This window comes from Phalacrocorax carbo, chromosome 2, assembly GCF_963921805.1.
Source record: "Phalacrocorax carbo chromosome 2, bPhaCar2.1, whole genome shotgun sequence".
Lineage (NCBI taxonomy): Eukaryota > Metazoa > Chordata > Aves > Suliformes > Phalacrocoracidae > Phalacrocorax > Phalacrocorax carbo.
The window spans coordinates 139,339,553-139,355,170 of record NC_087514.1 but is presented as its reverse complement, the minus strand read 5'-3'; the positions used below and the strand labels follow the sequence as shown (position 1 = coordinate 139,355,170).

At 43.6% G+C, this 15,618-nt stretch overlaps 1 protein-coding gene across 4 annotated transcripts in view; it reads right to left on the bottom strand.

The window, feature by feature from the left end:
- Positions 1–11,569: 11,569 nt before the first annotated feature.
- The window catches only part of ICA1 (islet cell autoantigen 1), a 75,593-nt gene continuing 71,544 nt past the window's right edge, over positions 11,570–15,618 (bottom strand). For all 4 annotated transcript variants that reach the window (XM_064444543.1, XM_064444545.1, XM_064444541.1 and 1 more), the window contains 2 exons: positions 14,307–14,402; positions 11,570–12,501 (listed from right to left, as the gene is read on the bottom strand). In XM_064444543.1, coding sequence (XP_064300613.1) covers positions 12,380–12,501; positions 14,307–14,402 — 218 coding nt within the window. In that variant the 3' untranslated portion in view covers positions 11,570–12,379. The remainder of the gene's footprint in view (positions 12,502–14,306; positions 14,403–15,618) is intronic.

The window sequence follows — 15,618 nt, the reverse complement described above, 5'->3', positions numbered from 1 at the left end:
AAATATAGCCATGCAAACAGAAATTTGAGGCTACACAACTAGGAGGAAATAACCATAGTTCCTGCAGTGTTTCCAGAACTGAAATGCAAGGAAAAAGTGAGTGAAAGCTGGGAAAGAACATCCATTACTGGGATGTACACGTACAGCCATTTGTGGTTGGTGCTTGGCTAAAGGAGGTTGTTTGATCAAAGGTTGTCATGCAATTAAAATATGTATATCTTGTCTCTGTTTGCATTAGTGTAACCAGTCCTGGAAAACTGTAGAGTTCAGGAGAGACTGTAAAAGGCTGGCGAAGGCTCAGGGAAGAGCTATAGGAATGAGTGAGGTACTGGAAAAAACACACAGCAAGGTTCTGAAGGAGCTCACCATGTTTAACTTAACAGTTGAGGAGTGACTTAATTTGCGTTAGTAAATACCTACATAGGAAATACTTAGTAATGAGCTACTTAAATTTAACACACATGGACTACTAAACTAGAGCAATAAGAAAATGAAGCTAGATGAATATACACTAGAAATGTGGGTTTATTTGAGCACTAAGGATAGTTAGGTACTGAACCTACTTGCAAAGGTGGATTTTTTTCAGGTACTGGGGATGTGCTTAGAGGAGATGTTTTTATAAGCCTTACTAACTCATGATTATTTGAGGCTTTTTACATATCAGTTGACTTTAAAGAGGTAGGGTTTTTTAACTACCGTAAGCATTCTTGCCTCACTGAAAAAGTAGCACCCTGCAATATTTTTAACTAGGGAATTAACACTTTTTCTAAAACTCTGGAATAGCTCTTTGAAGATAATTTCTGGCTGCTGAACATTTTTGGTTTGTGTCACACATGAATGAAATCTCCAGTAAAGCAGAAGTGGTCGAGTAGCTTTACAGTTGTTTTGATTTCTGTCACCTCAATAACACCATAATTTTGTAGAGATGACAAGAAACTGGAGAGTAGGTGGTGTCTTTTTGGTGTGCAACAGGTCACAGAAACAATGTGTCACTCCAGTGGGGCTGATAGGAAAATGCGGATCGAGAAGGTAGTGTTTCCTTAGTAAAGACCACAATTGGAAGTGAGTGAATGTGCAAGTTCAACTGCCAATTCAACTGACAACAAGAAAGAATAGCAATCAAGTGAAGCTAGATCGAGAGATGACCCCTTTTTACAGAAGAACTTGAAATTTTATCTCAGGTTGTAACAAGTTCTGGTGTTAAATTGGCTGCCTTGAGCTGTGGCCTGGAAGCTCAGCTGCAGAGGAGCTGGAAGCCTGGGAGAAGAGGAAGTTGTGTAATCTTTTTTTTTTACCTCTTGAATTGGAGACTGAGCTTGTTAACAGAGCACAATTAGGCTAATAACTGTGCCTGTAGAAAAATAAGTTCTGGGGTTTTTAAATTTTTTTTTTCCTGTGCGTGCGTGTATGTGTGTAGTGAAGTGTGTGGTTAAACTTTGCAGTGATTTGTTGAGCTGTTGGTTGAGAAACAGGGTTTGCTCAGGGCAATGTATGTTTAGTAATACTCATGGTAATCTGTTTATTGTAGCCTTGTTTTTACTTTTACTTCTTGAAATAAACTGTAAGTAAATAGCGTTACCTAAATCCAGACCGCTAGGCATAGCAGTCCTGTGGACTAATGCTGGGTGTCCAACTGGTTACTGCAGGAGGAGAGGAGATCTGAGAGCTCTTGAGATTTTTGTGGAAGGAGGTTCTTTCTCCAAGGAGGAGAAAGCTAAAAGAAACTAGACTCCCTGTTACGGTGTAGTGCCAAAAGGCTGGGTGTTGCAATTACTCCTTTCTGATTTCTTTTCAGATAAGAATTTCTAGTCCTGCCCTGTGTGGTACAGAGGCTTCTCAAGGAGTAACAGCCTCCCTTTCCATAAGATTGGTGGTATCTTTGGGCTTGTTACGTAGGGAAGGAAGAACTCATTCTTGTGACAAATTTTAAAAAGTAAGGGTGTTGCCTTTGGAAACTGAACATGGTTTTTAGGAAATAGGAAGAAAATATGCTTGAGTCTGCTTTTGTGATTCCTTTGGATTCCAGTTCATTGTACCTCCATTCTCAGTGAGGAAAGACATTCAGCATTTTGGTGTCAGTTGCTGCAAAAATAAGTTTCATCTCTATGATAACCAAGCTCCATGACAGTACGGAGATGGTACCATACTACAGGCTTTCACTGCATGGTTTTATTTTGGATGGGGCACGTGTGCGTATTTTAGGGATTGCCACCTCACTCGGGCTCTTGTTCATGAAACGAAGTTGGGTACAATGGTGGTCGTGTTTTCTGATCTAGTGAAGAATGCCAAGGAGACAGTTCAGATGCTTTTCTGAATTCAGTACCTAAGAAACCTGCTTCCCTCTAGGGAGGACTTTCAGTCCTGACCCTCTTCTGGAGGGGAATACTAAACCCTTGGGGGCAGGGGGAAGATGAAGATGGTGGTAGTAGGTCTTTCACTTTCTAAGTAATAGGAAAGCAAAGGCAGTCTAGGCCCTACCTGTACCTGATTTGGAGAGTAACCTTGTATGTGCATATTTGTATGTACAGGATGTTCTTTGGGTTAGGAAGACAGTGGATACCTTAATACTCCAGAGGAGCATTAGCCTGGATAAGTGTCATTCATTCTCCAAATCAGGCCATCTATAGATTGCAGTCTGTCTCTTTGGTGGCATACTAACGGAAAGGCTGTTGAATGCAGCACTGTAGCATGATTTGGTTTCGTATCCAGTGAGAAAGTGTACCTACTAGACTGGACAACAAACTAGACACTCGGTGAGAAAAACTGGTCTGGGAATCCTGTGAGTACTTCAGTGTGGGGCATCCCAGCAGCCTGGGGTCTTTTGTACTTGTGTAGGTGCCTTGTGGTGCCTGTGGAAATGTGCTGAGGGAAGCTAAATGTCTAAAGATATTTGTGCCTTCAGGATTAGGGACTGTTGAATGGAATTTTAAGAATATTCTGGATGTGGGAAGTCAATTTGTGGATATAACCCTTTTGATCAAATATTTCATAATTGTCAGCTGGAGCAGGTTATGCAGGCAGTTTCCAGTTAGGTTTGGCGTATCTCCAGGGACAGAGACTCCATGACCTCCTTGGACAACCCATTGCAGTGCTTGGCCACACTTACAGTAAAAAAATTAATTCGGTACATTTAAATGGAATTTCCTGTGTTTCAGTTTGTGCCTATTGTCTCCGGGCACCACTGAGAAAAGTCTGGCTCCATCTTTTTTGACACCAGTCCTCCTCCTCCCATTTCAGATACTGATCCACACAGATAAGATTTCCCCCTGACCCTTCTACAGTGCTGAGTAGAGAGGAAGGATTGAGCTTGGAGCAGTTGATCCTTGAAAATCAACCAGGTCTCTTGGGCTCCTTTCCAGGGCTGTATCCAATGGGATTTTTCTAAGCAGGTCCTTTAAGGGGCCCAAGTCTGCTCCCCTGAAGTCCATGGTTGTGATCCTGCTTTTTGCTTTTCCCCCTTCCTCTCCAGATCCTAAACTTCACCATCTTGTGGTAACTTTGGCCAAGGCTTCCTGACCAGTTGTTCCCTGTAGGTATGAGATCTAGCTCAGCATCTCCCCATACCAACTCCTTGACTGACTGTGTCAGGAAGTTACCAGGGTACTGCAGAAGCCTCCTGGATTGCTTGTCTTCTGCTGTGTTGTCCCTCCAACAGGTCTCAGGGTGGTTCAGCCCCCAGGGAAACAGGGCCTGTGAATGTGAGGCGTCTTCCAGTTGTCTGAAGAAGGCCTCATCTACTCCCCTGTGATCAGGCATCTGTAGCAGACACTCACCACAGTGTTTCCCATGTTGGTCTGCTCTCTGATCTTGACCCATGAGCTCTTGGCTGGGTCACCACAGATCCCAAGGTCATCCCAAGGCATCCATGCCTTCCCAGTGCTCTCCCACATAAAGCTACCCGTTCTCACTATTGTGGCCAGTCCTACCCAAAGATCCCATATCCAGCCGTGGCAGTGCCCCAGTTGCGTCAGCTGTCCCACCACAGTTCTGTGATCCCAGTGAGCTCATAGCCCTGCAACTGCATGCAGGTCTCTAATGCCTCCCGTTTGCTCCCCAGGCTGTGTGCGTTAGCTTACAGTCCCTTCAGGGAGCCACCCTCATCTCCCAGAAGCTCTAGGAGAGCTCCCCACAGTGCTGTTGTCTTGGAACTTTGCTTATTTGGGCTTGTCTGGGGTGAGCCCCTATTTTGTTGATCTCCGAGGTCTCCCTTGACCACATCACATCACTTTGCACCCTGTGTTTGCCAAACCTTTGTCACTTGCTGATGGGTCTGTGGGCTGGAGGGGTCTTGGCAGGCACTCCATACCATCCCAGATCCGAGTCCCAAGCGAGCTGCAAAACCTCCCTAGATGACGGGTTGGGAGCAGGGAGTTGCCCACTGCTGTCAGTTGCTGCTGCCTCCTAGTACAGCTGCATGGCTCAGGCTTGGCAGGACACAGCTCCCAGCCCCCTGCCTGCTACCAGGGTGCTGGCCCTGTTCTGTAGATGCAGAGGTGCAGGTGGAGCAGGAGCCATCCTCATGGTGCCAGAAGTCACCAGCTCCCAGCCTTTGTCTTCATGGGAGTCTCTGTTTCCCACCCCAATAAGCACAGGCTCTGCCTGCCCCTCCTGCGCGGCAGTCGCCTTTCTGCTGTCTCTGATGGCCTGGAGAGACTTCCTCCCTCTCACTGCAAACCACGAGGATGCGACCTGGTCTCCTGCAGCCTTCGGGACTTAAGGCAGGCAGCATCACAGTGTTGTTTCAGGATCCAGCAGCAATCTGGGGACAGGAACCGTCATGAGCCTGTGTGTCACGGTAAGACTGGCCCCAAGATACTTGATGCTGTCATGGGTCAGGCATGGGCTTGTTTTTTTTTTGTATGCCCTGGTGGAGAAACTTAAGCATCTTGGTAGAGATTTTGTCAATGCTGATGGTGTGTACATTTGATTAAGTCTTCCCTGTGGAGAGGCACTTGCTTCATTTTGGCAGTCCTCCCTGCGGAAAGGAACTTGTTCTGTTTTGGCGATGCCACACAACAGGAGGACTTATTTTGGGGCCATAAAAGCATTTTCCTGTATCTTAAAACACTTTCCTTTTTTCACTTGTATAACAACCATCAAAGAAAACAACATTATGTACCTCAACCTCAATTAAGCCTCACCATCAGATACTTCATGTGTTTTTGGGAAACAGAGAGGGAACCCAAACCACTTAAAGGCAAGCTGTACTGTTCATTAAAAACCATCCCAGGACAGACAGTTCAATCTGCCCCTGCAAATCTCAAGTAGGAAAATGACCCATTATGGATTTTTAGTGTTTTCTAATTGTACTTAATGTTTGCTGACAGGATGGGCTATGAAAATGGGTGGGGGCAAGAGGAGGGGCTTAAAGCAGTGCCAGTGCAGGCTCTCTTCCTGAATGCCTCTGTTGGCTTTTCAATCTTGTTTCCCTTTATATGTTGTTTTGGCAACATTCCCATGGCTTAAACTGCAAGCTGTGAGATGGACCTGCGCTCTCTGAGACCCATCCAGCCTTTGAAGCACAGCGATAATAACTAATGTATGTGGCACAGGCTGGTGAAGCCAAGAGCTCTCATACCTCCAAGGAGACCCAGATCACTTCCCTTAAAAATGAAAGCAAAATCTGCAAAGTGTGGGAGGGGAAGGAATGGTTAAAGGTAGACAAAAGGAAGATTTCGTTTGTTTAAGGCTTTTTGTAATTATTATTTCCCTGCATGAAGAGAAGTAACAGCTGTGTATATCTTGCAGGTAGGCTTGGTTGTGGTTTGGTGACAAGTGGAGGTGACCACGGGCCCTGCCCGAGGGCTCTGGTAGTGCTGCTGCTGCCAGTATCTCCCTGCTGCAGAGGCTCCTGTGCCTGTGTGATCTCTGCTGCCTCAAACATTTTCTTTTTCCTTTCCTTTTTTTTTTTTTTTTTGGCCAAGTTTTCAGCCAGGGCAGTGCCATTACAGGCTCTTCTTTCGGCCAGAAAAGCACCTGTCCTGTTCTGGTGTAGGACACCATGGGGTGGTGGCCCACATTTAGATGGGTTTGGGGTGCTCGTGGACTCGAGGCCTGAGAGGGCTTCTGTGGCTTAACAGCATAGGCTGGCATTTGGGGGGAAAAGCCTTGAATTGCTCGTGTGCCTCTGGCTGCGTTGCAGCCCTGGCTGTTGTCATCAAATCTGAGGACAACCTTGCGGAACAGTTAGATCTGAACCATAGATCTGAAAAATCCCTCCAGGGCTTGTCTCATTCTTCAGAATCTCTGATGTCTTCTAAAAATCAAATCAAACTATCGCTCTGCCACAGTGAGGGTCACTCTCTGTTGTCCAACTTTGGTGTTCTGAAGGTCTGGTACTCAAGCTAAGGCAGAGATGATTATGGAAGACCACACAGACTGCCTAACCAGTCCGGGAGACCATGCAGCTGTAACAGCAAAGCAGTTACGTCAGTGGCCCAGTTTTAATTTCTGTATTTTGTGTGTCGAGGGTTTATTCTGAGGATTGCACTTGGAATAATAGTAGGGGGTTTGGGTTTTTTCCTCGTTAGATCCTGCTCCTGTTACATTCAGCATGCTTGTTTCCTGCAGCCAGCTGTTACCCACCCAGCTAGGTGGAGACAGGGTAGATAATTTCATTGTGTAGCAGTTTTAATTTCTTTTTTTCTCTTCTCTCCAGCCTGCTGATGAAGCATATGGCTCCCAGCACCTGTCCCGGGGCCTTTTCTACTGCCATAATAGCTATGGAAGTCCAAAATAAAAGGAACACCCTGCAGAGTAGGTTTCTGGGCCAGATGAAAGACTTTTGTTTAAAGAGAAGGCTGGCTGTAACGTCTTTGACAGCTTAGGTAGGTCTGCAGTCACTTCTAAAATCCCTTATCTACTTTTTCTTCGGTGTTTTTTTTTTTTTTTTTGTATTCATTACTCCAGAAAGATTCCAACAGCAACCAGTGTAAGTAGCTGGCAGGTAGAGTGAGCCAGAGCTTTATCTCCAAGCTGCAGCACGCCTCTCTCATCTTGATTTAAATTTTTGTAATTTTTTTTTGAAAGCAGACAAAACATCACATCCTTCCACTATGAATTAATTACAAGGTTGGAGACATCAAGCTTTTGCTATGGTGGAACACAGTTGAAAGCTGATGCAGTTGATGGGTGTTGTACACTGCTCCCTGGCAAATGGCAGCCTCCTTACTCCATAGACTTACAGACTGGTTTGGGTCGGAAGGGACCTTTAAAGAACATCTAGTCCAATCCCCTGCCACGGATCAGGTTGCTCAAAGACCCATCCAACCTGGCTGTGACCATTTCCAGGGATGGGGCATCCACAGCTTCCCTGGGCAACCAGTTCCAGTGTCTCCTCACCACCCTCACTGTACCAACCTTTTTCCTTATAGCCAAGCTAAACCCTACCCGCCTTCAGTTCAAAACTGTTGCCCCTTGGCCTCAGGCCCTGGGGGAAAGTCTCTCTCAGTCTTTCTTATATGCCCCCTTTGCATATTGAAAGGCTGCAATAGGGTCTCCCCGGAGCCGTCACTTCTCCGGGCTGAACAAGCACAACGCGCTCAGCCTGCCTTCATAGCAGAGGTCTTCCAGTGCTCTGACCATTTTTGTGGCTCTCCTCTGGACCCACTCCAGCAGGTCTAACACGGTAGGCTCCTGTGCAGGCAAATACCTTGTGTAACTTAAAGGGAAGAGTATCCTGGTTTCTAATTAGTCAATGAGGGGAAAAGTCAATTTTATGCTTAGGGGAGCACTGTTAATGACCACCTGGTCTGATTGGCTGCAAAGCCAGGCTGCCTTGGAGCTGGAGGCCTGACACTTACCTAAGGCAAAACTTGCTGAACCTGCAGGGCCTGTTTGGCCATGGTACCCTTGTTTACTGTCACCTGAGCGTCTCCCTGGGTGTGCTTGGGCGGCGTGGGGCTCACTAGCTCTGCGGCATGGCAGCCCAGCTGTGTGCACGAAGAACATGCCGAGTGAGGGCGGCAGCCCCCACAGTGGGAAGGGGCTCGTTTGTACCTCCTTTGGCAACATGGTGTGAGACTGTCGCCGCGTTTCTGATTCTCAGCTGAGGCAAACCCTCTGCTGCTTGGCTGTTGGCAAGTCTAGTTGTTGCTCTGCTTCCTGCCTTCCCATATGGTGGCTTGTTTAAAAATAAGACATTTACAAGGAGCAGAAATTGTGAAAGTGGGTTACCCAGAGGGGGATTTACAGTAAACGCTAGATGAGGCAGGGTGCCTACGTTGCAGTGAGGGGTCACCTTCGGGTTCCTTACACACCCATAGTGATAAAAACCTAGAAATACACTGGGTCCCTGGCTGGCCATAGCTTACTGTGGCAGAAGTCCAACTCCTGCAACTATTCCTCACTGATGAAGTGAGTGAGAGTGGCCGCAGGCTGCCCAGCTCGCAGCACAGCAGGGCCTCCCTATGCTGCCCAGCTCGTCCTTGCCAGCCTGCCCCAGTGCCTCCCTACAAGGCAGGGAGAAAGCAGATGGGTACTGGCCTGAGTGGGAGGAAGCAGCAACTGCATGCTGGGCAGAAGGAGGGGAGCTTGAAAAAGTGAGGAGGGACCCAACACTGGCAGCTGCACCTTCACCACGTCAATGTCTTGCTGCTACTCTGTGTAGTCGTCTTTGAGAATCGCGCTGAGAAGACAGGACCTTTCAGCTCTTCTTCCTCTACCCTGGGGCTATTTCGCCCCACATGCTCTCAACAAGCATGGACAGTACAACCACCATTCGTTCCAGTATCCCCTGGGACCTGTGGTGGGACACAATGGTAGATGGCAAATGGTAGTGGCAGAGACCCTGGGAAAACAGCATAATGCACAGCACCTGTGTGCTGTGTCCTCCTGTCAACCTCCAGCTCTCCTGAGCCTGGAGCAGTCAGGGCTTGTGGGCCTGCTGCTATTCCCACTTGGAGCAAAGCTGCTGCTGGTGCTGCTTCTTCATGCACAGTCACCTCGCTGCTTAGGTGGTCCTGGTTTTTTCCAGCATGTGCAGCCCCTAACTTTTGAAGGGTTTTAAACACCCCATTTAAAATGGGGTGGTGGGAGAAGGCAGGTGGCTGCTCGTGGCCAAGAGGCCCTGTTTCGAAGTACATCAACATTGTGCCCATGCAATGTTATGGATATGGGAACAAGGTAAGTCATATTCTACTGTGCTGGAAGTAAATTCTGATCACTGAAGAAGGCCAGGAAAGTTACTTGAAAAAGTTAACTTGTCAGTTTTCTCCATGAGCTGTTCAATTCCCAAGGTGCCCACTCCAGCTCCCCTGAAGCAGCTGTTCTTAGATTTGTAGAAACCTTGACTCACCAAAATCAATTTCATCAACTTTAATAAAGTTCCTGATTAAGACAGTCAATTACCCCTATTTTCATCTGCCATAGGGGTTCTGCAGCTGTTTTTATTTTAAAACAATCCACTACTAAACTAGACTGCAACTGGAATAAGGCATATTAAACCAAGATGAATGCTATGTGTGTAGAACAATCAATCTGTAATTTCACCAGGATGATGAACTACCCTGTTGTCCCAACTACTGCTGAGCCTGTACGCACATCACACAAAATCCTCTCAGGATGGCACTGGGGCTTGGAGTTACTCTGCAGCCCAGGCTGCTGAGAAGTACATGCCATACACTTCATTAGTAGTAGGGAAGTATTGTTTGTAACCCTGTAATAAATGATTTTTGCCTGAAAAAAATGCCTATTTGCAGGCTGTTAGCTTTCTTGCTCTAGTTTTCAACTTCAATAAATGTTCATGATAATAATGCATTGTACAGAGGGATTTCAATTTCTTTTCTTTAAGCAAAATTAATTATATTTTAAATACCTCTGGCTCCTTTTTTCATTTGAAAGTGTCAAAAAAATTGCAGAGGCTTAAGTCTAAGAAGTCAAAGCTAATGTTAATTTCAAAAATTACATATTACAAAACTTTAATGCATAATATGAACTAATTGGTATTGCAGTTTGGGGGGGGGGAGGGGGCAGGGAAACCCCTGCGGTCATGGTTTCTCTTGTGTAAAATGGGTGACCATTCGATGCTTTTTCTACCTAAAAACATGATGAGGATTCAGAACATCTTTAGCTGGACTTGTGCAATGCCATTAATTGTCCCAATCACGACAGGAGTTGTGTTTTTTTTTTAAAGTCTAGAATCCGTGACCTAAAATACAAACATTTTTCTGAGTCTTAAAGAACAGTTAATTAGCTGTTTTGAAGTCAATACAGCCTCATCTTTGCTTTTAGCCTAAATGCTTCAGCTATTAAAAATGCTAGAGTGGATTGTCCACAAGTGTTTTAGCAATTATCAAGGCAAACATAATCCAGAGCAAGTTTAGCAACCACAGACTTGCTTCAAGCTGCAAGAATCTGTTTAATGATTTCAGTGTTAACCAAGCAGGGCTGAAAAGCAGCCTGCCTCTCCCTTGAGCTCCTAACATTTTTGGTATTGAAGAAGAAGAGGATTTTGGGCAAAACCCCTGTGTTACGAGTGCAAACTAGCACTCCTAAGTGTAAGCACACCTCAGCATAAACCTTAGGTAGGTCTCAGTCGATCCACTTCATAGATGCCCTATTTACTGCCAGAGACTGCAGCCCCAAGTCAGGAGTTCCGGCTCCCCCCTACTGCTCAAGAAAGATACACGTCTCAGAAAAGGTGGCTTATTGAGCAAGGAGCTGCCAGTACCAAACAGTATGAAATACTGTGGACGGAATCAGGTTTTATCTTTAGAAACATTTAGGCATCTGTATCAGCTTCCGTGACTTAATTACTGGCCTCAGTGCTGGGGATCTGTGTGGGCTGGGTACTGAGCAAAGAGAAGACCAGACTGCCCTTTCCCATTATACATTAAAATACGCTGCTCAACAGCTGAAGAACTTATCTGGCAAAAACTGAAGTACCCTGAGACTTCCAGGCTGTGGGGTGGGATTTTGAACACTACAGTTTTGTACGGAGGTATTTAAAACTTGCTGAGGATTCAGTTAGATGAACTCCAGTCAGTCAAACCCCCATCCACTGATAGCACGTGGCTTTTTAGCTAGGAGGTATCAAATGCACATTAATGCTGCTCAGTGTGGCCATCAAACGATGTTCTGCTGCTATTTGAGAAGAAGCAGGTCAGTTCGGTTAACTTCTATATTTATATAGTTATTTTCTGATTTCTGGCGCAGGTACTTAGTTGTCTAATAGATCATGAGGCAAGGATTAACTGAGCGTACAGTTAACTGGTAGTTACATTTCACCAATGTAAAAGGAAAATAAACCGAATTAAGAAAAGCCAAATACAATAAATCGGAAAGCAGGCCTTATACAGTACATAGAGCAAATATGCAGAACTTACAATCTTAAGCAGCTGCTGACACATCCTTTTTACCTTCCTTTGCTGTAAAAGGAGAGCGGGGAGGCAAAGGGACATGGCTTGAGTTCAATTTTTCTTACTGTCCTATTGCATTACTATTCAGAAACAGTGTGAGGGAACGGTATCAATTACCAGGTACTGTCTAAAAACTGGTCATATGTTTTATCTTCAGACGCTTGTTACATACCAATTCAACAGCACACCTGCATTCCAGTGGGAATAAAAGGTCTTTTTTGTCAAAATCATTTTATTAAAGAGTTAATGTCACAACAAGCGCAAAATAACACATGCTTCAGAAATAACTTGGATGAAAAATACTCCGAACAGAAGTATGAATATTTTGAAGGCATGATAACGCATCAGTTGCAAGAAACTTATGCAAACAGGTGCAAATTGTGTTGGTGCAATGGAGAAAAACCTCAGAAGAGAAGCCTGCTGGGCATGACTTCTGTTTATGTAGTGCAGTTTGTCTAATAAGTTAAAACAGAAAGGGCACAATTTCCATGGCTGCACAGAACCAAATGTATTTCTTCAGTAATTAGCCCCAGCACAGATTTTTCACTGTGAGTACCAACAAAACAAATTTAGTTGACATCTTAACGTAGCAGTAATATATATATTATATACATGATAGATGTTTGACTCATGCAGCCGCCTCAGTTACATGATATTTTATTATAATTTACTCAAGAAACATTATAAAAAAATAGGTCTGCAATTTGTATTTCACTCCAGTGTTAGCTCCGCATCACCTCAGGCAAAGACAGTGTTTCAGCAGATACTCTAATTTGGCAAGAAATCTGCCCTAATTCTTAACCTCATTTTTGTAAATCCACGTAGAAAATAAATGCGAACTCTTTATACAAAACAAGAGCAAATAACTGTACCTATATAAAAGGGGATTCATTCCCTTTAGTTTTATTATCATGGCACATACTTTATAGTTTCACAACAGCATACTAACTTTCATTTAGTTTTTTTAAACCCCAAAATAGTGTTGATGAATGGAAGAATGTGAGTTACCATAGGCAGCTGACTCATGCATTAAGCAATTCATGTTCTTTATCGGTTTTCCCAACAGCATCAGGATTGGATAATGGGTCAAGGTCAGCAAAGAGACTGAACCAGGCAGTCAAGTCTTTAGGATTCTTTGTAGGTTCTGGAAAAAAAAAAAAACCAAATGAAAACAAAAAGAAAAAAGGGCAGACTTGTCAGCTATTTTAAAACAAAACTGACTGAATGTTTGACTGAGGTCAAACAAATGCCATGCTATTGTTTAATTTATTACCAAGGGCACTTCTGACAAGAAAATGAGTGATGGCATTTTAAAACACTACATTTAACAGAACACGGAACTTTAGTAAGAATGAATGTTTTACATCTGTCCGCCTCTGTATTTTATATGGCTCCTGCCATGATAAGTACAGGAACACTTTTTAATTAAAAATAGAAACAATCTCGCTCTGTCTAGCTTTGTTTCATGAAAGGTATTTTATTTGCGTGTGCACCTGCATGCCTGCAAAACAGTAACAGGAAAGTGAAGGCAAATTTTACTTTCAACCTCTCTTACAGGACTAAATTCTTTAGCCTAAATCCAGTTCATGTGACTGTTCTGTCTCCCCTGTGTGTGACCACACAAGGTCATTACTCATCCGGAATGAAGTTTTAATGGGAAGGTACTGGCTGGAGAGGGAAGGGGTACATTTGATAGCCAGTTCCAAGGACGGCTTCTAGTATTAGGGTGTATTTTTTGATGGATATAAAAAAAATACGTGAACCAAGAATATGTTCCAACAGCAGCTGGACTATTGCATCTACATGTGTATATTGATACACAGATTTCACAGAGGTCTCTACCTTCTCTTATTGCAACAGGGCACATGTTCAGGTTAAAGCAGTGACAACTTTGGCTGCTCCAAAGATGGTATGTCACCACTTGTTTTGTTTGTTTGTGACCCTATGCTTAACATTTATTGTACTGATAGTGAAATAAAGATGTGCTCTTCCACTCAGAGAGATAATGTTGCATGAAAGCATTCCTTGTCACACAAGGAATTTATGGACAAAAATAGGCTCTGCGTGGCATAACTTTCATCTTGGTGTCTGCAAGGTTGGAGTATCTGCCACTTTCATAAACACAGATCTTAAAGTAGCTGAGGGCTGTTCCTTTTTCTGGTGAAGGTACCGTGGCTGTGGTACCACACTCGTTTCCAAAACAGTTTCCAAAACACCTTAACCCTCTTGTTTTCTACTGAGCTGAAAAATGTCAGTCTTTTAATCCTGGGAGGCAGGGGAAGAAATACATGTCGCTCCTTTCTTCTGAACATCTTTGACATAGCTTCTGATCAAATGTGAATGCACAGAATGGGCTACAAACTGGCAAAAAGGATTTAACATATTTCTGGTTCACTTAGCCAGAAAACCCCAGTCAAAATCAGCGGGGGCTTTGTCTCAGTACATGGGAAGACTATGCACTCTTGGCTCATTTGCAAGAAGTGAATTAAGTTTCAAACAGATGATTACTGATATGATGTATGTTATCAACAAAGTTGCAGTTAGGGTTCTTCTGCCTTATCAGTAGCCTGTGTTTTACCCACAATGTCCTCCTAGAGCTTCAAAACACTGTTCAGCTTAGACAAAGTGCATGCAGATGCATGCACTGTGTGACTCAAAATTAAAGCAGCAAAAGAAACTGTGGTTTCAGCTCCCTCGTTATATAGTAAATTACTCTTTTGACATACTACTAGCACTGAAACTTACCAAAAATTACACATACACACACATATCATATACATAATCAACACTGAAACAGAGTAATTCATCAGTGAGCACAAGATTCTTGACATGTAACTACTACAAATATCGGTTTTGGTATGATAGATTAACTAAGGAGACTGGAACGATACAAGAGTCACAGCTAAAAAGGAAAAGCAAAGTAACTGAAAAAATACATGACTGTATCACCTTTCACGGGCGTCTTGTTAGCATTCACATTCAGGCTGTTTGGTTTCTGTGCTGGCTGTGGTATAGACGGTGGGCTCACACTGTTAGTTGCCCATCCTAGAATTCAATAATACAGAGGCATTAGCATGAAGAATTACTTTGTTAACTCTGACACCCCTTTGTCTGGCAACACAAAGCATACATTAGACAACGGAGCAGAATGTTATGTTTGTGGTTCTGGGCCTTCATATCTTTCCTCGTACACAAGAAATCAGCAGTCAGATGCTGCAGACAAGCAACGTCCTTGAGAAGAGAATATCTGCGCATCAGTTTCGTCATCTCCAGATTCAGGCAGCTGTACGCTTTTCAAACTTTTAACCTGGCTAAAAAAGTTTTTGATTTTTTTTTTCTAGTTTCTTTTACCCAATCACAGTTAACACTTGTTCACAGAAAGGCCACTACAGTAATCAAGTCAAGCATAGCTGTAGGGAGAAGAATATCACTTACATTTGGGTGAAAATATCACACATAAACACTTTTCCACCTTTCTTTACTTTTACAGTTCCAAAGACTTTCATTTCATCAGTTATTCCAGAAAAAAAACATATTTAGAGACCCTAGTCTTTTTAAGTTCATTTTGAAATGATTAATTCTGGAAAAAAAATTATTGCAACACACTTTGAACAATCAAATTCAAGATGCATTACTTCGAGTTAACTTAAAACTAGGTTTTAATGGAGTATTTTTTTGTTCTTCATTTGAAAGGATATTCTCAGCAGGGAGAGGGTAACTATGCAGGAAAAAGTAAAACTGGGTGTTCACAAATTTTTGTTCTTACATGCATATTCCATAGCCACAAAAGTGCAATGATAAATACAGTTAGTGAGGCCAGATGAGCTATGCTGGCAAAATGAACCAGGGGCAGTGTACCACGGAAACATATTGGGAAAAAAATGGAGCATTTTTGTCCCTGGCTTAAGATATTTAAATTCTTGTGCTTTATCACACCTAGAGGACTAGAGGTTGTATTTCTAATTTCAATATCTCTTAAGTGTGGCCTGATCAATTATCCATCCATCTCAGGGATCTATTATATCTAATTTCTGTAGTATCACAAACAGGATACTCCTCTGTGCACACAGCCACCATTTCCTTAGTCAGTCTCTTTTTTCCTCAAATTCATGCTCTCAACATCCTTTACTACTACTTGTCCTTCCTCCCCTTACTTTCTCCTCTTTTGAGATCCCTGTCCAGTATTGATACCCAGTGTCCTGACAGTTACTGTAACAGCCACGTAAGTCACATAAAACCTTCCTCTAACAGATTATTCTCA